Source organism: Acanthopagrus latus, chromosome 6 (genome assembly GCF_904848185.1).
Source record: "Acanthopagrus latus isolate v.2019 chromosome 6, fAcaLat1.1, whole genome shotgun sequence".
Classification (NCBI taxonomy): Eukaryota; Metazoa; Chordata; class Actinopteri; order Spariformes; family Sparidae; genus Acanthopagrus; species Acanthopagrus latus.
In genome coordinates this window covers 26,229,911-26,252,840 of record NC_051044.1, presented here as the reverse complement: position 1 = coordinate 26,252,840, position 22,930 = coordinate 26,229,911, and the positions used below count along the sequence as shown (strand labels likewise).

The following is a 22,930-nucleotide window of genomic DNA, read 5'->3' as shown; positions in this document are numbered from 1 at the left end:
TGTTATCTTAAGCAAGACAATAGTTATATTAAAAGTAAAGTAAAACTGCATTGTTTCTTTCACATATGCCTACAAAGTGACTGTGCATGCGTAAGATATATAGGAATGTGGATGGGAATAAAAATGTAGTCTATTCCAAATGAGTGGTGACACATTCGTCCCGATGTATTTCAGCCTCTCCGGTAAAGATCGCGCCAATGTGTATATAAATAGAGTCTAACTTCATCATTTTTAAAACTCCCCGTCAGAAAACTGAAATAAAATTCAGTTTAGACTTAATTTTTGAAATGACTCGTGGCCACGTTTACGTGCAGTACTTGAATGCAGCGGAACGGGCGGGACTTACATTTGAACGTACAGCCACGAAACGGGGCCGAGCATTGTGTTTGTGTTAGCTAATGACGGGTCCTGTCCGATAGAGTCAGTCTAACTCGGTCAAAATGTCATATTATACACAAGAATAGGCATGCTTTACTCTATTACGAAGAGTTGCCGAGTAACTTAACGTCTTCGCGTTGCAAGTAACGTTTTGGCGACTGTGAAGATAGCTAATATTTACCAAAGGTAACTAGCATTAGCGCAGGCCACCACAGAGTTAGCCCAGCCATGATATTCAGCCTACACACTGTACAAGAATGATGTTTATGTGGAGACGTACGCTGTTCAACGTCAATTAATATGTACAGGTATTTTTGTCCTCACAGTGCGATCCTTGTGTCCGCAAGATGCCTATCAGAGCATATTGCACAATTTGCTCCGATTTCTTCGATCACTCCAGAGATGTTGCTGCCATCCACTGCGGACACACTTTCCACTATGAATGGTATACTGTTACAGAAAAACCTTCTACAACAAACACACATTTCTCAGGTTTTAAAAGGCTAACCGTTTCATTTCCCCCTCTCTTCTCAGTCTCCTCCAGTGGTTTCAGACGGCCCCCACAAAAACCTGCCCACAGTGTAGAAAACAGGTACATTACCTTAACGTGTTAAACACCACCACACTGCTGCCACCAGACACAACCAAGGTGCCAAACAGAAGAAAAATAAATGTTGTTGTGCTCTGTTTGCAGGTCACCACCAGACACATTATCAGCAAGCTGTATTTTGACATTGGCGGAGAGGAGGAGCCCTCAGCTGACCCAGAGAGCCTGCAGGTACCAAACTCCGAGCATCTAAACAAAATGTCAGTGTTGCTTTTAAGAAAGAAATGGTATGAGAGGTGAACTCTTACATTACAGAAAGATGTTAGAGATCATCTCACTTGTCATTATATCTTCGGGATTTGATTTGGATTGTCATATTTATTTTCTGATTGTGTTTTTCTCCCCTCTGTAGAATGACGTTGATCGAATGAAGGCTCTTTTAAGCTCTAAAGGTAAGAAACTTGGCCACGGTGTAATGTTTGATTGTTATGACAATGCAAGGGCAACAAGCTCATCATCTCCTGTCTAAAAAAAATACGCAGAGCGAGAATGGAGGGACAAACAGAAGGTGGTGGACGGTTTGAAAGACACTGTGGACAAGCAGAGAAGAGACCTCGACAGTATGCGCAAAGAGGTTAAAGAAAAAGAGATGCTCTGTTCTGCCCTCAGAGTAAGCAGTCTGTGATTTACTTGTTGCACACACTTTCTGTAATGACTCATCTCATTGTTGCTGTCATTTATTTGTGTGTTTTCTTTGAATTCTCACAGAAACAGATGACGTACCTGGAGACGCAACAGAATGACGTTCAGGCTGCCAAGGAGGAGGCCCGGAGACTCAGGACCAAAATGAAGACCTTTGAAAGGTATCTGCGGTCATATAACTACTGTCATGTGAAGGCGTTTGAAATACGGTCACAATATGAATCACAGTGTTGACTAGGGATGTTAATGATTCATCCTTGATTGACTAATCTCCATTATGAAGTTCAAGTAACATGGTGTTTATTCTATCTGTTCGTTGAACTCTTAGTATAGCTCTGTTTAATAATAGACAACAGGTCCAATATATTTAATGTTATTGATAATTAATCACTACAACTGTTTGAAATTGTAATCCCAGTCATGGCCAAAAAAAAAGAGATTGAGAAGAGAGAATGCATGAGCATTCGCTTGGCGCTCAGCACTTCATCAAGATGTCATCACTCCCATATCAACATCAGCTATTGAAAGATAGTGAAGAATTTGCCAGTTTGATCCAGTGAAGAAAGTTGTTTCAGTAAAAAAAAACAAAAAAAACACTTAGTCGTTTAAACCCTGAATCATTTAAGTCAAATGGAAATTGTTTGAGAATTACTTTTTAAAGAGTGATGGTATGGAATATGACGACAATAAGACATTTGAAGCTTCACAACAATAACCATAACAATAAGCCAGTCATACATATCGTTATTTAGTTCTGTATGACAATGTTGACAATTTGAGTCATCTGCGATGTTCTCCATATTACTGTGTCTTCTCCCACTGCAAGAGAAATTCATACTCATCTTGTGCACTGTTACTGCTTGTCTGGAAACAGCCTGGACGTGTTGCTGCAGGGCCAGAGAGCAGAGGTGGAGTCCATGATCACTGATATGGGGATCAGCCAGGCAGCAGTGGAGCAGCTGTCCATCTTCTGCATCTCGCTCAAAAAGTAAGGAGCCCTACAGGTGCTGATGACTAAATGTTAGATCAGTTGCACACCACATGAATGAGCTTCCCTGCTGACATTTGCTGTGCTCTTATGTCTTCCCTGCTTCAGAGAGTATGATAACCTCAAAGGAAGCCTGAAGTCTTCAAATGACATGTGTGAGAAGCTGAAGAGAGAAGTGCTCACCTCAAACAACAAGGTAACTTTGTTATTAAGCCATCACAGAGGAATTGATTCTTGAAAGTGTGCTCTCTATATTAAATGTTCTAAGTGTCCTTTCAGTTTCACAAAGCCTCAGTGGAGGTGAGCAAGACCAAGGAGGAAATGAAGTCTTTGCAGAACGATCTGGCCAGAGCTGATAAAGAGATTTCTGTAAGGCGAATCCACCAAATGTGCTTTTGCTTTCAGTAACAGAGAACTGCATGGTTGTGAATCCTTCGTGTGTGTGTGTGTGTCCACAGAGCCTGAAGAAGAAAGTGGAGTTTCTTCAGAAGACGCTGAGCACCCCAACACGGACGAATGAAGCCCTCAGTCGGCTTGTCTTTGAAAGGTGTGTCACGACGCCACTGGACTGAAATCCTCTCATGCTCTTGAGTCATCTGAGATGATAAACTGCTTGCGGTTGACTCATTATGTTTGTCTGCTCATCGTTCAGCCCGGCCCCAATGGAGCTAAAGCAGCCTCGCCTCCACCACCCTGTAGGAGACGAGGACATTGACCTCAACATGACCTATGACATCACTACGCCAGATGATGTGGCCAAGAGACCGAAGCAGGTCCCATCCAAGAAGATGCGACTCGACCATCCAGCGTAAGTTTAACGTGGCTCCTTTAAGGAATGTGTGTGGTCATTTCAAAATAGTTTTTGTAGAAGGTAGACATGCTTTTAAATGTTTGCTTTTTCAGGCCGTCTTTCTCGAAACACGACGAGAAAAGTTCTTGTCCAAGCAAGGTAAGCTTGTAATCATCCCTCAAAAATCCATTTTCAAATTATTTGTACATTTTCCTCAAGACTTTGTCCTCCGGCAGGTTCGAGACGAGGATGGATCCATGGATCCGTTCTTTAGGAACTCCCTCCTCTTCAGAAAGAAGACCTTTGGTAGCATGTTGGACCCTCAGAGGAAGACTGGAGCTGTATGTACAAAACGACCATCTTTGTGTTTTAACATGTCACTTTTCCTTTTGGTGGTTTGATGATTGGAATTTTCTTCTTGTTTCAGGTGAAAACTGGTTATGATGGTTTAGGAGGACGTACTAAATTCTTCCAGCCTGTATCCTTTTTTATCAAGTATGTCTCAAACAGGTGATTATGATTTCACTGACCTGAGCAATTATGATAGAGATGTTTACCAGTTTTTTTGTTGAGCATTCATCTTGGCTGAGCGTGGACATATTTTTAGCAGAAGAAAGCACAAATAAATTGCCTATTTATGGTGAGAGATTTACAGCTGCACTAATTCATATTTTTTTATTGCATTGTCTGCACCTTTGCCATAAAACTTTATGTAGTTATAATATGTCAATGATGTGTTTTAACTTTGTTCATTGGTCCCAGTTGGCAACAATGAATGCAGCTTTAAAGGGTCACCATGTAGTTTAGGAGAATAAATTCAAACACTGAATTGTAATATTTACAATATAGATTAGGTAATAATACAAACTCATAAAAATGTATTATAACTGAATAAACAAGCTGAGGACAAAAAGGTCTGTTGAACACTTGAAGCTGGACAGGTGGCAGGGACCGCCACATATAAACAAAGTCAAAATGAAACTTGTTGTCTTTTTACGGTCAGTTTGTTTGTTTTTTCAGGTTATTCAGTGATGGAAAAAAACTTTATTTAGTTTGTTTTAGCGAGTAAATTAGTCAGTGAAGATCATTCTCCTCTGATTTTAAACTCCCTCCCGAAAACTACATAGTGTCCCTTTAAAGCAGCTTTTTTTAGGTTGACTGATGTAACATATTTTTATCACTATTTTTCTTTTAGGATCTGTTTGTGGTATCTGTCCGTGGCTACATAAAATTAATAACTGTTAGATGATTATGCTGAAACAATATTTGTTTTAGCCATACCACCAGATTACGGAGCAGAGACTCCTCAAGTCATCCTTGGCTCTCCACCACAAAACTTTTCTTTTTTTTTCCTCCTTTTTTTGACTTATTAGACAGCCAAATTCAGGGTCTGACCAGGTGACAGTCATTAAGAATAATTACAATAACTAGATTGGAATAGCCAATCTTTGTATCAGTGGTCTTGTTTGCTCATGTAGATCCCAGAGGCATCATTACTGACTTTAGACGGTTTCATATCCTGAAAATTTGCCTATCATGCTTTTAAGTTCAGATATATTTGGTAAGTACTCATTTTGGACACTTTGGTGCCGAGTATGATCAGGGCAGAAATGAAAATCTATCAGCACATATTCAAAATGATTATAAAATGATTCGAGAGGGAAAAAACATCTATAAATACTCCATCATTCCTTAACTGTGCACTCCACTCCAGTCCCCTTTGTCAGAGATTCGCCCACTGATGAAAGCTAAAAGGAAAAAGGTCGCCAGGCCTCCCCCCAAGATTGCAACCTGCCTGACTCTGGACAGCTTCCTCGAGTAAAAGCTGACCTCTGCTTCCTTTTGATGTGGAGTCAAAGGATCAGGATGCTGTGTGTGAAGTATAACCAGCCCGGCAGCGGTTCTGCCACTCGGCACCAAACAGGACTTTCTGATTGAACTTTATTTAAAAGCAGAGCTCAGAATCTGAGCTTTCGCTGACACCAGCAAACTTGCTGTAAACTTTTTGTCTTGACCAGCATTTTTTTTGTTGGGTTGTTGTTGTGGTGTGCGTGCGTGTGTGCGTGCATGTGTGTGTGGAAAAAGCTACGTATTTGCACACCATTTGAATGTGCTCTGTGTTGTCATTTCGATCACTGCTGCATCAATTCTCCAAGCTCCGAGAAATACTGTTATTTTTCGCACTTATTTAAAAACCTCAGCGCCTGCATGTGGACACACTGTTGGTGTTTTTAGTCGAAATGGTCCTGTCAGATGTAAACCAACTCAAATAATAAACAATATTTCTTTTTTTTTATTAAGATGTGTGTGGGGCCCACAAACAATTCCCTCTTGACTGTGTTTTTATACACAAACATCTCACTGAGGTGTGCTCTCCTGCAGAGGGCAGTACAAACAGTGTTTTCTGACAGGAGGACAGGACTCTGTCAGCCCCTCCACTGCGAGGAAAAACGCGCTGCACGTGGGGACTGCTGAATCCATTTGTATTGAAAAGGCTGCGCCAGTACAAAAGGAAATGATCAAGAAAAACACCTTCAGTAAAACCTGAGTTGTACATTGTGATCAAGTAACAAAAAGTACACTGCAAATCATAGACTGGCAAATAAAAGGGGGTGGGGGGGTCGTCAAATCTAGGAGTAATCTCGTGTTAGATAATGTTTGCGGAAATGAGAACTTCTCGTGATGGAGGAACTTTTATCATGGCACTAAAATCTATCACATACAACTGATGACGTGAGGCTCTCTGACAGGGTTCCCATGCATGACACCGGAACAGCAGCTTGTCCGTGAGTCTGGCTGGCCTTGGAGGAGACGGCTCGATGTTCAGTCACACAATATGGGGAAACGCCAAGCATTGTGTTCCACTGCGGTGAGAGAAAGAAGCAGGTAGAACACAGATATCCTGTTCACAATCACCTGTATCCTCTCTGCGATCACCGTCTTTAAAGTGTCCACGATGAAGCCCAGCTTTGTACCATAACAGCTGCACACGTGACACCGGTTTAAACGAAGATGCTTCATTGGCTTCATTGCATTAGTAACTGGACATCGAGTGATTCTGCTGTGACTGATTCTAGTTCGGTGATTCAACATGACTTCTTTCTCAGGGGAGTTCATCAGAAATAGTAACAGGACATGGCTGTGCGATTCTTAAAGCGAGTTCCTTCCAGTGCAATCAGAAGAGTCGTGACACCCCGTACAAACAATATTTCAAAAACATTCATGTACACATACAACACAATCCATGCAGTGCTTTTGGAGACAGGAAACTCTTAAAGTTTCATTGGCCCCATGAGATTCCACATAGATGTACATCTTCCTGTAGGGCAAAGGTCCCCCGTTCAAGCTGAACTTTTTTTTCATTATTTGTTTATTAATTTTAAACAGCATTTCCCAGGAAAAGTTAAAAACTAATCATACTTCCTTGTCAAGTTGAGGTGTGTGTATATATGGAAGTTGTTACCAAAAAACAAAATAAAATAAAATAGAATAAAACTCTTAAATGTCCCAGCTCAGAATCCCTCCAGTTCTCAGTTTTAAAGGGGGGGTGAAAGTTTTTGTTTCCTCTTGTGCTTCATTCCGGGTTCGGTAGAGTTAGAGCTGACTAAATAAGTGTGAGAAGAAAAACAACATCCAGGAACGTCTTTTGCTGGTGTTTCAATCCATAGTTAAAGGGAGACAAAAGAACAAATCCAGCCAACACTACAGTAAATGCTGATTATTATCGTTATTAATTTTTTTTATTTTATTTTTTTTTTTGTCACCGATCAGCCCGGCCTGGTGCGTCTCACTGGGATCTGTCCGGCTCGATCTTGGACTCTCCGTTCTGCTTGTCGTTGGATTTCTGGGACAGGTGCGTGGACACGGTGGCCGCCTGCACCACGGCCTTGAAGCTGCGCTTCCTCTTCTGCACGTTCTGCTCCGGGTGGAAGATGATGACGTAGACCTTGGGGATGTAGAGCATGCCCAGGGACACGGTGGCGCTCAGGCTCATGGACACCGTCAGGGTGGTGGTCTGGATGAACATCTGCAAACGGACGGACACGGTGAATTATCGATTTCGGCTCTGCTCACTTCTCCGAACCCTGCGAGCATCCGTCAGTGTGCAAGTTAATAATTGATCACACCGGGTTGAGGAAAAACACCCTATACATCATCTCACAGGTTGTCACAAAGCAGTCTACGATTTTCATCTGAAAAGCACAGTAGGCACTGTTTTTCCCCTCTGATGAATGATTTATGACCTGTGTATGGAGGCAGGGAAGAGGACTATTTCTAGGCTTTGACCACCTCTCCGCCCCACCGTCCCTCCACCGTCTTTTTTTTTTTTTTCTTTCCAAATACAACAGTAATAATGAGAGGGGACTTCTCCTGAGATCCGCCTCCGATAAATTATGAACTCATTATTCGCAGCTCATAAATAAACCAAGCCACATGTGCCATAAATAAGATATATTTGCGCCATAAATAAGTCATGCGTCGTACAGCATCCCGAGCAGCGGCGCATCCCGGTTATCTCACAGGCGGGTGCTCGTACAGTAAAAAGAGTTTTCTTCCGTCGGCTGCTCTCAGTGACCGCGCCACGGTGGTGATTTGTGAGCGCAGAGTGGATTGTATTCATGCGCTTTGGTCCCCCTGAGGCGGGCAGAGACGGGGACCGTCCGGCACATGTAAACACAAGACGCCGAGCAGGAAACGTCAGATCCTCCCACACGCGGCCCCGCACATGACGGCAGGATAACAGCCCGCCGTTTCAGCTTCAGCCAGACAAAAAGTTACCGTCTATATTTAGATCTCTTTTTTTTTTTTTTCCTTTCTTCTTTCTGAGTGATGATTAATTGAATGGGATGGCTGAATTGGTCGACGGGTCCCCATCGGTCCCTCGGCTCGTCTGACCTCTTTTTCTTTTCTTTTTTTTTTTCTTCTCCCCTCCCTCTCTTTTCTTAATTCACTTCATTTCCATTCCGGGAGGAGGTGAAAAGACTTTTGAAGGCACCTCGGGCTTTAATTGTTTCGGCCTGACTGATTCATAATACAGCACTCTATAAATCGAAGCCAATCTCAGTTTTTTTTTTTTTTTTTTTTTTTAAATATTCCCTCAACAGTCTGGTACTGAGAGAGAGAGAGGGGGGGGGGTCTCAGCGCTGCGGAGGCAGGAAGCAAATGCGATATGACAGGCAACAAACTCACATTTCATTTAGAACATCTGAGGGAATCATTTACTCTGTTACTGTTGGTGCGTGTTATTGTGTTGTGGCACAATGTTGATTCGCCAGATGACTTAAAATGCTCCCAATAGTATGAAGGGTCTACAGTAAGGAGCCTCCAATGACTGTTGAATGAATGAATACTTGAATGAATGAGAAATGGATATACCGACGCTCACATTATATTTCGTTCCTTCACAAAACTACCCTTTTCAAAATATCCCATCAAACCTGTGAATTGATGGATTATTGATGAAGGGAATCACGTAGTTGTTTGAATGAGAGGGGTTTAAAGAAATTACATCTTTTTTTTTCACTATTTCCTTTAATTTCCTTTACATTGGAAAATTGGGTAAATAATCTGCAAATCAATTTATAGCGGATGCACTTTAAAACAAAATCAGCAATATACTCCACAACAAAGTGAATGTCCTGCGTTGAGGATTTTACATAAATAGATGTTCAAAAATGTTAACAGGCAAAAGAGAAAGGATTGAAAGTAAGTAATTTGTATGTGGTGTCCCTTTAAGATGGTTGTTTTATTGACTCATTGTTTCTGATGTGTTAAAGCTCTTGCAGGTGATATATTTTTATTAAAATAGGTCTTGGATTGCTTTAGTTTCCAAGAACGATGATCACTGTCAAGTAGTGTTTGGTCAGTGATCCACATCCCTTCTCCCACCTCCCACACAGAAACAATACAAATTCTGGTATCCCTGCCCACTTTATCCATTCAAGACAGAGAACTCCATGAGGAGGCGGTCCTGTTATCTCAAAATAAACACAGTGAGCAGGATCCGCCTGTTCTGGTACCGATGCCAACAATGGCGGAACAGGGACCGCCAATGCCGGGCTCCTAGTGACGGCTCAGACAAACAGGCCAAGTGAGGGAAAGTGCTCGAGGAAAAGAAAGAGGCAAAGAGATGCCTGGAAAGAGAAAGTAGCTGTGCATGTGTGGTGACACAGAGAGGAGGAAGGGGATTGCTGACGCTTGCAGCTGTTCTAATATGTAAGCGGCATTTAAATGATTTAGCTGGCTAGAGTTGATTTTAACAAGTTTACAGTAGAGCTCAGAGTTCATTTTTGTGTCAAAAAGGGTAAAAAATGTTGAAAGTGCTTCTTTTGCCCAACCAACAGTCCAGAACTCCTCATTCATTTTCTTTCTAAAGACATAGCAGCAAATCCTTACATTTATTATGGCTTGGAACCAGCCATTTTTTAAAATGATTTTTTCTGTTTAAAAACAGACTGAAACGATCAATTATCAAAATAGCTGCAACTGATTTCCTTTTGATCATCTTATCAATGGATCAACTCATCCTTGCGACTCCTGTATACAGCTCCTGTATACATCTAGTACTTTCCCTCTAAAATGTAGTGAAGTAGAAGCATATAGCAACATAAAGCACAGTAAAGTACAGGAAGAAGGAAGGTGATCAGTGATTCCTGTAGAAACATTAAATTTCCCACCTTCTCTGTAGACTGCGCCGTACCAAAGAAGATGGGTACAAAGGCCAGCCAGACGATGCAGGTGGTGTACATGGTGAAGCCGATGGGTTTGGCCTCGTTGAAGGTCTCAGGGACTCCTCTGCTCTTGATGGCGTACACAGTGCAGGTGATCATCAGGACGATACTGTAGCTCAGACACAGGATCAGGGACAGGTCAGACATGTCACACTTGAGGACTCCACGGGCGAACTCCGGGTTCGGGGGCTTCTGCTCCTCATAGTCGATGATAGTGTGGGGGGGCATCACGCCGAACCAGATGAACACCCCGAGTACCTGCAGTCACAGTTTGTTAGAATGCTACAAAGGATGTGGGTGATTTGGGAGAAAGAAATGCATATGCATACCTGCACGGAGATGAGTATGAAGGTGATGATCAGTTGAGAGGTGGGACTGATGAATTTCGGGGGCGTGACCGACTTCTTGCCCTGTTCGAAGATGCGGTAGATCCGGTTGGTCTTGGTGAGCATGGCGGAGTAGCTGATGCACATGCCGAGCCCCAGCAGCAGCCTGCGGAAGGCGCACACGGCTATGCTCGGCTCGGCTATCATGAGGAAGGTAATGAGGTAGATGAGGAAGATGCCCGTCAGCAGCACATAGCTGAGCTCTCTGCCAGAGGCCCGAACGATGGGCGTGTCATTGAAGCGGATGAAGGTGACGATGCATCCGGTGGTGGCCAGGATGCCCAGGATGGCAAGGAAGACGGGGATGATGGCCCAAGGAGAGCTCCACTCCAGCTTGATGATGGGCGTGGGCCGGCAGCCTGTGCGGTTCTTTAAGGGCCTCATGTCGAAGGGGCACATGTCACAGGTGAACTCATCCAGCAGGTACTGGTAGCCATCACAGAGCTCACAGTGCCAGCAGCAGGGAACACCCTTCACCATCTTTTTCCTCTCTCCAGATTCGCAGGGGAAACTGCAAACCGACTCTGGGACCTTATGGTCGCCACCTGACCACTGCATCTCCTCCGGCTAGGGTGGATGTACAAACACACAAAGAAGGCCTTTCTTTACTTGAAATACAGGAAGCACTTGCAAAGAATTTGTAAAATTCTGAAAACTGCTGCTGTTAAAGTGGACAGGTACAGTTCTAACTAAGACAAATCGTCTTAAATTGTTGCCCACATCTTATGTCAGAATCAGGCCAAATTTGTGCTAGCTTGGTTATCATTTCATAGGCAGTTTGAGGGGGGTCGTAACATCTGATTAGTTGTCTGCACGAACAGCAATCTGGCTCTCGGATATCACTCAGGTTTATCGCAGGTCAGAAATTTTGGTCGTCAGAGCAGTGCCATGGTCCGAATTTCAACATGGCTGATGTCAAAAGAACACCAGTGCTTTTGTATTATGATTATTTAAAGGGGTATAAGCTAAGCTAAGCAAACTATGCAGTTAGAATACAGACATGAGAGTGGCATTAATCTTTTCAAAGTGTCAGGTAGAACTTCAGGTTTAAGTTGTGCTTGAATTGGAATTTTAACTAACTCGTGTTTACCGATAAGCCACAATTTAAGAAAAGAAGCAACCTGACACATTGGGACAAATTCATTGGGAATAATTCTTTCTTACTAAGAGTCATCTGGAAAGATCAATACGTAATATGTAGTAATATGTAGCAAGAGCCAGCAGCTGGTTGACTTAGCTTAGCAACAAGACTCGTAGCAAGGACACAGCTAGCATGGCCCTTGTTAGTTTCAGGAAGTTAATGCACCAGGCCAGGAAATAGTCTGTAATATAACCCTCCATAAAACCCAAACATGACGTTTTTACACATCACCAAACAAAATGGAACTTCTATGACATCTGGATGGACTTGCTAGCTGTTTACCTCAGTTTACTGTCTTTATGCCAAGCTAAGCTACCTAGCTGTTGGCTCTAGCTACTAAGTAAACAGACATGAGAGTGGAATCAGTCTTCTTAAAACGTCAGGAAGAAGGTGAAGTTGTATCTTTATTGAAAGTGTTAATGAATCAAACCAACAGGGGCTCCATCTTTACCAGCTCGTGCTCTACGATCTGACAGAAGAAGAAACCTGATACATGAATAATTGGGAACAGTTACATTTTTAGGAAAGCAACTTGCATTCTTGCCGAGAGTCAGCTGAGTAGATTAAGACCACTGTCATGCTCATATGCCAATTATGTAGCCAGAGCTAGCAGCTGGTGATTGGCTTTAGAAACAGGAGAACCGCTAGTCTCTGGCTAGTTCCAGGAAGTGCACCTGACCAGGAAGTAGTCCCACAAGTGACCCTACATAAAAACCAAATGTGACATTCTTTACACCAGTTTCCTGTCTTTATGCTAGACTAAGCTAACTGGCTGCCTGCTCTAGCTACATAGCTAGCCCACAGATGTTAAAGTAGTATCAGTCTTCTCAAAATGTCAAACTACTAGCAGAAGTAGCAGAAGTTGTACCTCAAAAAGAAAAAATATATATATTTACATTGATTCGGAGGTGGTTCGTCCACTGGCCAATAAGCTTGTAGCCAGGGTTGCTGACATTGGACAGTTGGTACTGGAAGATGTCATAACGACCGGGAGCATCTCCGTTCTCGTTGAACATCACTCCTGTTCCTGCACTCCCTGTTTGATGGAGACAGTGTTTTTAATGGGGTTGTGCGCTCTCAAAACAGCAAAGTGAGTCAGAGGGGATGAAGAATTCAAAGTCTGTAAGCCGGAGACGTGCGCCCCCATTTCATGATGGCCAAAACACCCACACACATTGAATACAGCTCGTGTTTGCTTTCTTCAGTCCTGTGCAGTCATGTGTAAGCTGAGTGCAGGAGGCTCTTTAGTGAAGGCTCTTCTCTACACGTACAGTCTTTCAGTGCACTCTGCTCTGTTGCCCTAACGTGATTGAATGTTCCTCTCAGGTCCCTGCAGGCGCCCATTCAGAAAACCTTCCATACAAGCCAAGGTCATCCAGCAAGAAGAGAGCAGTAAATAGGATGCTTTCATAAAACACATTTTTTTCTCTTTTTCCAAACTGTGAGGTGGTTTTTTTTTTGTAATGAAAGATGAGGATGAAAAGGGGGCGCGCTGTGTATGGGGAAGAGCAAGGAGGCCGCCCTAGGGAGGGGACGTGCTTTGAAGAGATGCGCTGTGCTCTGTAGCTAGGTACATTAGCAGGAACATCTCAAGGCTTCAACCTGACCTCCCTTCTCCCGTTTTCTCTTTCAAATACGCTTCTTTTCAAACCATCTGAAGCGATGGAGAGCAGCAGCAGCAGCAGCAGCAGCAGCAGCAGCGGAAACTGTTATGCTGGCATAAATCCCTCATACATCATCCCAAAATTGCATATTAAAGAAAAAAAAGCTCACCGTTGAAGTTGACCGAGCGGATGTATTGGAGGAGCATCCGTCCTTCCACAGGGTCCATCTTCTCGCACACACCCATGTAGCCAGGACACAGGTCCAGATGCATGCTATGCAATGCGTGGGCCATGGCGTACACGGCATCTATCACAAACTGCACCTTACCCTCCTGTTCGTACTGAGAGTCCTGACTGATTCTCTCCTCACCTGACGGACAACAAGAAGCGTAAAGAGTGTCCATGAATCAACAGACGGCTCACAAACACAACTCTGGACACTCTATTTTCAAGGAGTGTCCTGGTGGTTAAACTGCAGCCTGCTCACCTGTACATTTCCTTCTACCGGGTTCGTACTTTATTCCAGGGCGGGTCAGTTTGCATTTAAAGTCGTCCTCCCAGAATTCCGCAAACCAGATGTTTCTTCTGTTGTTCTCCAGAGATCGTGAAGAGAAGTATTGGTCGAACCCTGAATCACAAGGCAGACTTAGTTTCATTTCATGAAAATGTCATGTACCAAGATTGATGTAAGCATGTAATCATACTGTGCTAAAATCAGCAAAAAATATCACATTTTTCCACAATAACATATGGCTATGACTCGATTGAACCAATATTAAGTGACAGGACAGAAATATCATGAGCAGACTTATCAAACCTCATTCATTTCCTTTATTTGTTGTGTTGGTATTAGACTCATCAATCATTGTGTCAGATATTCATACGACACCCAGTTGGTTGTAATAAAATGTAGTATTTTAATATGGCCTACCATCAATTGAGGCTCTTTTGGGCAGGATGGTGACAGCACCCTCGGCCACATCCTCTTGGTCTTGAATGGGGGAGCTTTTGGCCCCCCAACTGTCGGAGCCAACAAACAGGAAGTGGCCTGTCAGGTTGGCGCTTTTGGCGGCCTGCAACACCCGTCTGAAAGAGGGACAGATTTTACTGCCTACTTTAGTCCTCTGCTTCTGGCCGCTTATCTTACAGAAGACTTGACAAACATAATACAGTATTTTTGTGCACATTTTATCATCGGGCTCCTTTCTCAAACATGGTGCGCAGTGGAGCTTGACTCACTTGATGTCGTCCTCGTTGGCAAAGATGATGACCCCGCGAGCATTAGAGGTCTCCATTAGTCTCTTGATGATCTTTTCAAACTCCCCTGGTCTGGGCTCTCTGGGAATCTTTATGGACTGTCCGATACACAACCCCCCTGTGTCAGAGACATTGGAGATAGAATACTTAAAATAATCAATATCATAGCCGAAGCCTTACAAGGTGTGTTATAGATTAAAGGATACGTGGTGATATTCTGAATTTTCGTCTCGCAAATTACCTTCAAAGCTAATGGCCTGACCATCCTTATTGACATGATATATGTTAGCACACTAACAGGCTAATTCAAGGTGGTTTTGTGAATGTGATATTTCTGATTAGCACTGAGGAAAGCAGGCCCACAGCTGAAGCTGACTGCACTTCTGATGGACACGTGGATTTCTGTTGCAAATTTCATGGTAATCATTCAGCAGTTATCAAGACATTACACTCTAAACTACAAATGGCGACCTCATGGTGGCACTAGGGGAAAGCATGTATCCACTGGGGACCTTGAACATTTGTCCAAGATAGCAAACGAAATAATTGTTGACATATTTCAGTTAGAGCTAAAGTGGCGGACCAACCGCTCTGCTGGTACACTCATAGAGCTGTCCAGCGTTGGCAAATGTTGAAGTGCAGTGTGTGTATGGGTTTCGACAATATGAGGCCTGAACCCAAGTAACATCATTTGAGCTTTTCAACCCATTTGAAGTGATGACTTCTGTTTGCCCTGTTTCGTCTTGCGTATTAAAGGATTTTTGTTTCCTCTTTTAGCCTTTTAATGAGCGAGAACAACGCGGCTTGATAAATGAGTAATCCCTTTCTGTGACAGCAGTGAATTCACATTTATACAGCCAGACACTCGACCTGCTTCTCTGGATATCTGGAGGAAGGCGTCGACCCCGCTCTCTCCGTAATTGCCCTCGGAGGCTATCGTGGAGACGTAGTTCCAGCCCATGGCTTTAACTATGTCCACCATGGCCTGGGCCTGGTAGGAGTCAGGAGGCACCACACGGGAGAAGAACTCGTAGCGGCTGTTGTCGCTCAGCTCCGGGGCAGTGGAGGCATAGCTGATCTGAGGGATCTGAGACACACGGATGGGTCAGTGGTTACGAAAGGGTCAGGTCGAGTGGAAAACATGAGCAGCGCTGATTATTAGGCCAATATGTGATACCGAAGGTAAAAAGACTGACTAGATGAGGCAGCGAACCGTGTCAGAGGATGATGCACCACTTACTCACAGACCAAACCTTAACAGGGTCTAAATGGAACTCTTCCACGTTAATACTGATGTGTTGTAGTGCATTAAAATCCCAAAATTGGACTATCTTAGAGAGCGTTCATCTCTTGAACAGCCTGTGTTCTCAGTAATTCTCAGAACTTCACAGTGCGATCCGCCCGGAGCTGGTCTGTACTGAGAGTATAACGTCACAGTGACATACAGATGGTTGGAAACACAGCTGTAAAAGCATTTGTTTGGGGGGGAAAAAAATGGATGAGAAGATTAATTTACTGGTGTGCTACTTCTTTAATGACACAGTTTATGTCGACAGTCTCAACCCTGACCCTGCTAATGCCGGTCGCCCAGGGTGGCTTAACGCTGGGCCCTCTAGAGGGGACGGGGAGAGAAAGGTAGACACAAGGGGTAGTGAAGGGAGAAGGAGAGGAGCGAGAGAACCATTTCACAGATTATCTGGAAGGATTATAGGGGTTTTAGTCAAATTACGTTAAGCACAGAGGGAGAGACAGAGATCAGGAGACTAGAAAAAGGCTAGCATTCCTCAGCTGTAAGCCATACAATATATTTAATTCTGATGGCCGCATGCAGCTTCAGTCGGCTGCTGTGCGTCGACCTCGTCAGGCTCGAGTTTGCTGGTCAGCCTCGGCGTAACGGACCATATCCTTCAACCAGGGGAGGATGTGGTCTCCTCCCCCCGGGGTAAAAGGTTCCTCCGTCACTTTTTTTGACATGTCCGATGAGTGACATGTGACAGCAGTGTCCAGAGGAGTCTGTCAGTGTCAGCGAGGTGATTCCACTGTTTGCATACAAATTTGTAGCCAACAAGAAAACACATAATCCCCTCCAAATTAATCCCACCGAAGCATCTGCACCAATTGACTTTGTAAAATCAATGAGCCGTATCAGTTACACAAGGATCCTCTTACAACCCGGCACAGCAGAAATCTTCTCACGATCACTTAATGATTGAAACAGGCCAAGTTATTTCAGGATCCATCGTGAGGAAATATGATTGAGATGTAGTCTTAAGCGTGTGATCGTCAGGAACGGAGCGATCCAGTGCACATTTTAACATAATATGTGCCCTAACAGGAAATGACAGGTTCCATTTTATTTTATTTTGTACTAATTTCAACTATAAGTTTGAGAAAATTAACTTTAACTGTGCAGCCTGTCAGATCATGTCCTGTGTATTGAAATAGTCCAGCACAATCAATCAAAAATAATCAAAATATCATTGAAATTGCAGAAATATAATATAGCAATATTTAAACTGCAGAAGCTGTGATTTTTGTGTGTGTGTGTGTGTGTGTGTGTGTGGGAAGTGTAACATTTGAGACAAACAGCATTATAGTGAAGTACTGTAGTTCTGCAGAGATGTCCTGGCCCACGAATCTTCCTCTCCAGATGTAGGGAAACATGTTTTTTTTGGTGCAGACCTCAACAAATGTCACATCGTCAGGAATCTAACCACCTCTATCGGTGTGAGACAAAACTTGTGATTCCCACTAATTGTGAATCATATTACAGTCACAATATCTGTCCCGATGTTGGCAGTGTCATTTTTTCAGCATAAATTCTTCAACCCTTATAACAGACACATTGTGTTTTTATGGATATCTCCACAAATATTATATTTTGTAGTTGTTTTTAAAAAGTATTATTATTAGGATTAGTATTATAATTCCACAATTGCAAGTATTATAATAATTATTATCATTTTACAAGATAATTATCCAAAGTGATGTTTCCAAATCATGCATTTTGTCTGATCAGTTATTCAATTTTTGGTGATGTAAAAGAGAGAAAAGCAGCAAATCCTCACAATGAAATGCTTGAATGATAATAATCTGTTGATCGACTGATGAACATTTCAGCACTAAATGGTCAGTTCATAAAGGTCTGAGTGAATCTACTGTTGGATCTGCTGCACATCCTGTTATTTAACACGCCAAATTGATGTGATAGATATGATATTTGTTTCATCGTCTGCCATTGGGTTGCACTTCAGATGAAATATTATGGCCCAAACCTGCGGTTTTCACTCACTGAAAATAGTAGCCAACATGATTACAGCACGTGTGTTAGAAGCTGAAGCATGCCTTGCTTCGGCTTAGGGCAGATGTTCAATGTATAGTGAGTATCAGTGGAGGAGCATCCGCGGTCCGGAGAGCAGCACATATGGACAGTAGGAGGAGACACACCATTTAGCTAAATCTGCTCCACACCGTCCAGGCTATAAGTTGCAGTTATCCTAGAACCAATGTCATCCCGCTGCCCTGATGCTCTATTTTCAGCCCAGGGTCCTGAGCTGCTGAAAGAGGGGCTTAGCGGAGGTTGGGATCTATAATTCTGTAGTTAACATCTGCCCTGTATGCATGCGGCCCCTCCTTGACTCTCAACACATCCTCGCTCTGAAGACCACTGCAGCGAGCAGCATCGAAGCACATATCTAATTTTTCATGAAAAAAACCCTAATTTGGCCAATTTGAGCCAGTCCGCCTTTTATTTTTAGATTCTCGATTTCTGGCAGACGATGTCGGTAAGTCGATGTGAACATGGCGTCATTTGGGATTTACACAGATTCAGTGTCCCATCCTCGCTATAAGCAGTGTAATCAATTATCAAAGGTCAATCATCTGTTATAAAATACACGGTACTCTACAGTGAACACATCACGCGGATTAGCCCGCCGAGGCCAACCATGACAATGGATTCAAAATCCTGTGGAGTGCACCGACCATCAGCACAGAAACCTACTGAAATTACACACTGTTGTAAAAATGACTTGCTTCACGGTCATATCAGGTTGAATGTGAGCTGAACATGTCTGTCCTGCAGCAATAAAATGATTACATGCAATGTTATCAGTCTACGGATCCAATGGCGATGATGTTATTAAATGTGAGGAGCACTCTTTAATTAGGTTTTTGAATCATCAAAGACCAGACTTCAAATTAATGAGACCTTTGTGTGCAACAGTGCATCTCAACTAGATGAGCAGCGAGCTAATTGAACAGTGCAAACATGAACATGAAGTGAGCTCAGTGGAGCAGAGGACTCAACTTCAGCAAGTTTCAGTCATAGGTAGCTTCGCTGGTGCGCGACACATCAGGAGTTCTCTTTCTGAGCGAGGCTGGTCGCAGACATCACCAAAGTAGATTCAGAGCTAACGATGCAAGCTGTTAGAGACATACCTATTTGTGCACTTTTTTGGCAAATTCTCTAAATGTAAAAAAAACAAACAAAAAAATGAAAGGATCCAGAATATGTGCTGAATATATATTTTAAGATTAATTTCTGCTTTTATCTTGATAGTACGACAGAATGGACAGACAGGGAACATTTTTGGTTTCTGTTTTTTTTTTTTTTTTAAAAAGAAGCATAATTTGGTGCAACTTTTGAAAATATTCCCATCCCTTTAAAGGCACAGTATGCATTTTTTTTTTCCCATGAGACGTCTCTCAGACAAACAATGAATCAACAGATGTAGTTTACTGATGTTTGAAGGTAGCGTGGGGTCACGGCGGGTGTTGTGTTGATTGTTAAAAAGCACCGCTGCCAATAAAACACAACCCAGGCAGAGGTGTTCACAGATGAGATAATGTATTAGAGTTCTTTTAATATTACATTTAGTCATGCTCGTCGACATCCTTCCATTTTGAAAACCAAAAACTTTGTTGCGATTCTAAGCAGCGTCATCACACGTGTGTTTGTAGCGGCTCTTAAAATGCCGTGCATTAAACACCGGGCTGTGTAAATGGAGATAATTGATAATACTTTTGATTTCCTCACTCTGTCACATCATCTGGTGACCAAATGAAACATGTTGTTACTGTGACTGAAAATAGAATGACACTCAGTAGAGCGCATACCTCTGCCAAGGCCCAACAGTCGCCAAGTTGTACTCACTCACAGATACCAGCCACCTAAACATGCCTGACATTTTCCCCTGAGAAATGCTGAAAAACTCTCAATGTTTAACAAAGTTCAAAAACATTCCTTGATCTGGACCTTTATATGGATCTGCACCAAATGTTTATAGGGTATATCCTGTGCCGACACGCATCCTTCATCTAAGTTTCATCGTAATCTGTTCAGTAGTTTTTGTGTCATCCTGCAGACAAACCAACAAACCGATCATGAAACAGACATGGGTGAGAACATGACCTCCTTGGTGGATGTAATGAGGTGTTTCTCTGGGTTTGAACATTCAGGATAATGGAAGCACACAACTCAGCAAAATAAATGAAAAAGTTTGGCTCATTTTTAGACAGTTTAAAGCAGAAAATGTTGAATATTATTATCTTTAATCATCGTTGGATCCAAAAGTAGGAATAATCAGCATGGTCTTCCCCTCAGCTCACCAGTTTTACTTATGAAAAGAGGAACTCTCCCAAATATTCTTCCCTTTCAGTGTCTAATGAAGAAGTCAGAAGTTGGGAAGTGAAAGAAAACTCACCGCAAACAGCCGGAGCACATTGGCCACCATGATGGACACAGAGCTGCCCGACGCCCCGATCACCCCGACCACCCTCTCCGGTTTGGGGATGATGGGAGGCTCTCCGTTAGAGCAGCGCACGTCGGAGTTGTCCTTCTGGATGAGGGCCTGGACGAAGGTGAGCGACTGCTCCAGGGCGTAGGTGTCTCTGGAGCAGGTGTCCAGGATCCGGGCCCCCAGGGTGATGTTAGGCAGCAGGTCCGGGTCGCTGTTGATCTGGTCCAAGGCGTACATCATGGCCTCCAATCGATGGATCCCCTTCTCTTTCTTGACCTCCCCGCAGGGCACCCCGGCAGGTCCCCGAGAGTGCACGGGGAACAGTCCGCCTAAGGTGATGTCGCCCTCGATTTTGATGGACTGGGGCTGGGTGCCCTGTTGAGCCCACGAGCCCGGGCTGGTTGCCACCAGCAGCACCCACATCAGCTGATGCCATGTTTGGCGTCTGGAAGGTGAAGCCAGCCAGCAGCACTGATGGGATGAGCGGGCCTCTGTTGTCATGATGATGAGCAGCAGAGGTACTGACAGCACCAGGCCACTCCCTCTACCTTTGGCACCTGAGGACAGCCAGAGAGCGGTCTCAAGATCTGACGATCACCTCATTGTGATGTCATGCCAATACATTTTTGTGTGAGCCCTTCAGTTTTGAAACCAGACAAATCATCAGTTTTTCCACAAGATAATGTCACAGTGAAGTGACTGTAAAATATACGGTATGCAATTCTAAAATGTTGCAAAATAAAATGAAAAATTCTAGACCATTTCATTTCTTATAATTCTGTACGTATCCTCGGAGACTTGATTTTATTTTAAAGCCACTTAAGCATTTTATTTTACATAGTAATATTATTATACTTTTAATACTGTATATAGTACATTTTCTATATTTTCCCTTGTATTTTGATTGTATTTGTACATGAATATACCTGCTGCTATGATAACCGGATTTCCCTTTGGGATCAATAAAGTCGAACGTAATTACAAACTTTTGTTGTCTTTCAGCTATTCTGTTTTGTTTTTTGTCATTGTTCTTTTTTTTACACATTGAACATATTCAAGACATTATAGTGTAATTTTATACCTGCTAATGGATGTGTATTGTTGAGATGGTAAATGCTAAAGTGATATCCATATCAGCTTACAACATGTATTGATTTTTATAGATTTTCTACAAATTGTTCTGACTTAAAAAACGCTCTGAAATGAAGCCGCAGTCTACTTTGCTCCAATGAACCCAAACTGAGAAAATAACAGAAAAAGGAAACAGCAGACGTGTATACACGGTGAAGAAGCCGAGAAGATTTTAGTCAGCATGCGTGATGACACAGTGAATATTGGAGGCTTTTATCACGCAGAGCTGAGAGCCTGTGATGGAAAACACTATAAATTTTGCAGAACAGAAAAACATCAACTGAGGCTTCGCAGCATTTCATGCTCCAAAAGTTAGGGCAGGTTAATTTTATCTGTATGAGGGTCATCAAAAATCAACAGCGAACAAAAGATCCAACAGACTGTGAAGAAATGAATTATTCAGAATATAAATGTATTTAATGTTTCCAGGCAGAATACAGAATATTTATTATGGAGTAACTTTAAGGGGCAATGTTGTAGTTTAAGAGAATACATTCAAATTCAATTGTTATATATATGTCATATTTACAATATTAATGAGGTATTAATACAAACTCGGAAATATAGTTTTTTTTCTATGCCTGAATAAACAAGCTACTCTCAGAGGAGAATAAGGTTCCCGAACTCTGTTTGAAGCTAGGAAGGTGGCAGGGTCCGCCACATATAAACAGTGTAAAACAGGTTGAAACTGTGCTGTTGTTTAAGGTCAGTTTGTTTATTCAGTTTGTTTAAGCCTCAATATCAGTCACTGAAGATTTTTCGCCTCTGATTAAAATATTTTCCCAACAAACTATATAGTGCAACTTTATTTTCATTGAGATCTAAGTATTAAATCCAAATCTCTGACATGACATTAAACAATCTGTAAGCTCAGATTTACTTTCTTTCAAACAGCAGCGCAAACTGAAATTAATGACGCTAAATCTTTCTTTTTCTCTCTGTACAGCCCTTCTGAAGTCTGACTTTGTATAAACATGTTTAAAATGTTCTCATAATCAATGAGAGCTTCACAAATCTTTAATCGAACAACTGTTGCAGACAGTTTCTCATTAAAATACCCTCACAGACAGTGCGCAAGTAGAAAAAAAATAAAGCACTCCTTACCTGCTCATTCTTCATTGACCGGTCTTGGTTTTCTCCATCACATGAGCTCTTCCAAACAGGCCTCCATCCATGGTCCAAAATGTGATTATCTATCTAGAGGCAAGGCTCTCCTCTCCTCACCAAAAGTAAATCCCCTATCATCTCAGACAGCCGCCGTGCACTCTCAAAAATAACCTGGATGTGCTGAGAACACTGGGCTGAACAAGAAGTAGTTGTGATTCACAAAGGCAAAAGAAAAAAAAAAAAACACTGACTTTAGCCGCTTCTGGCTATAGTATCATGGCAGAATCGGGGAAAAGTGCAGGAAAAGCACAACATCACAGCAGTGAGATTCTACAAATCACTGCCAAATCCCTTAAAAGCTCTCTCTCTTTCTCTCTCTCTCTCGTTCTTTTTCCTCTGTGTGCATCTCTGTCCAGGCACTCCCCCC

At 42.7% G+C, this 22,930-nt stretch overlaps 2 protein-coding genes across 2 annotated transcripts; one reads left to right on the top strand and one right to left on the bottom strand.

Annotated features, from left to right (window-relative positions):
- Positions 1–333: 333 nt before the first annotated feature.
- On the top strand, positions 334–5,860 carry LOC119020606 (TRAF-interacting protein). Its single transcript, XM_037100063.1, has 16 exons — positions 334–564; positions 705–823; positions 913–970; positions 1,073–1,156; positions 1,338–1,377; positions 1,468–1,595; positions 1,694–1,788; positions 2,502–2,615; positions 2,724–2,811; positions 2,895–2,984; positions 3,074–3,162; positions 3,268–3,423; positions 3,519–3,564; positions 3,642–3,746; positions 3,833–3,883; positions 5,120–5,860. The coding sequence occupies exons 2-16, from the start codon at positions 726–728 to the stop codon at positions 5,225–5,227; spliced, it is 1,350 nt and encodes a 449-aa protein (XP_036955958.1). The 5' UTR covers positions 334–564; positions 705–725; the 3' UTR covers positions 5,228–5,860.
- Positions 5,861–7,153: 1,293 nt separating this feature from the next.
- Positions 7,154–22,867, bottom strand: grm6b (glutamate receptor, metabotropic 6b). Its single transcript, XM_037100058.1, has 11 exons — positions 22,501–22,867; positions 20,230–20,822; positions 15,395–15,611; positions 14,507–14,642; positions 14,199–14,353; positions 13,755–13,895; positions 13,437–13,637; positions 12,560–12,699; positions 10,466–11,089; positions 10,083–10,394; positions 7,154–7,432 (listed from the first exon to the last, which is right to left on the bottom strand). The coding sequence occupies exons 2-11, from the start codon at positions 20,764–20,766 to the stop codon at positions 7,193–7,195; spliced, it is 2,703 nt and encodes a 900-aa protein (XP_036955953.1). The 5' UTR covers positions 20,767–20,822; positions 22,501–22,867; the 3' UTR covers positions 7,154–7,192.
- Between the last annotated feature and the right edge of the window lie 63 nt (positions 22,868–22,930).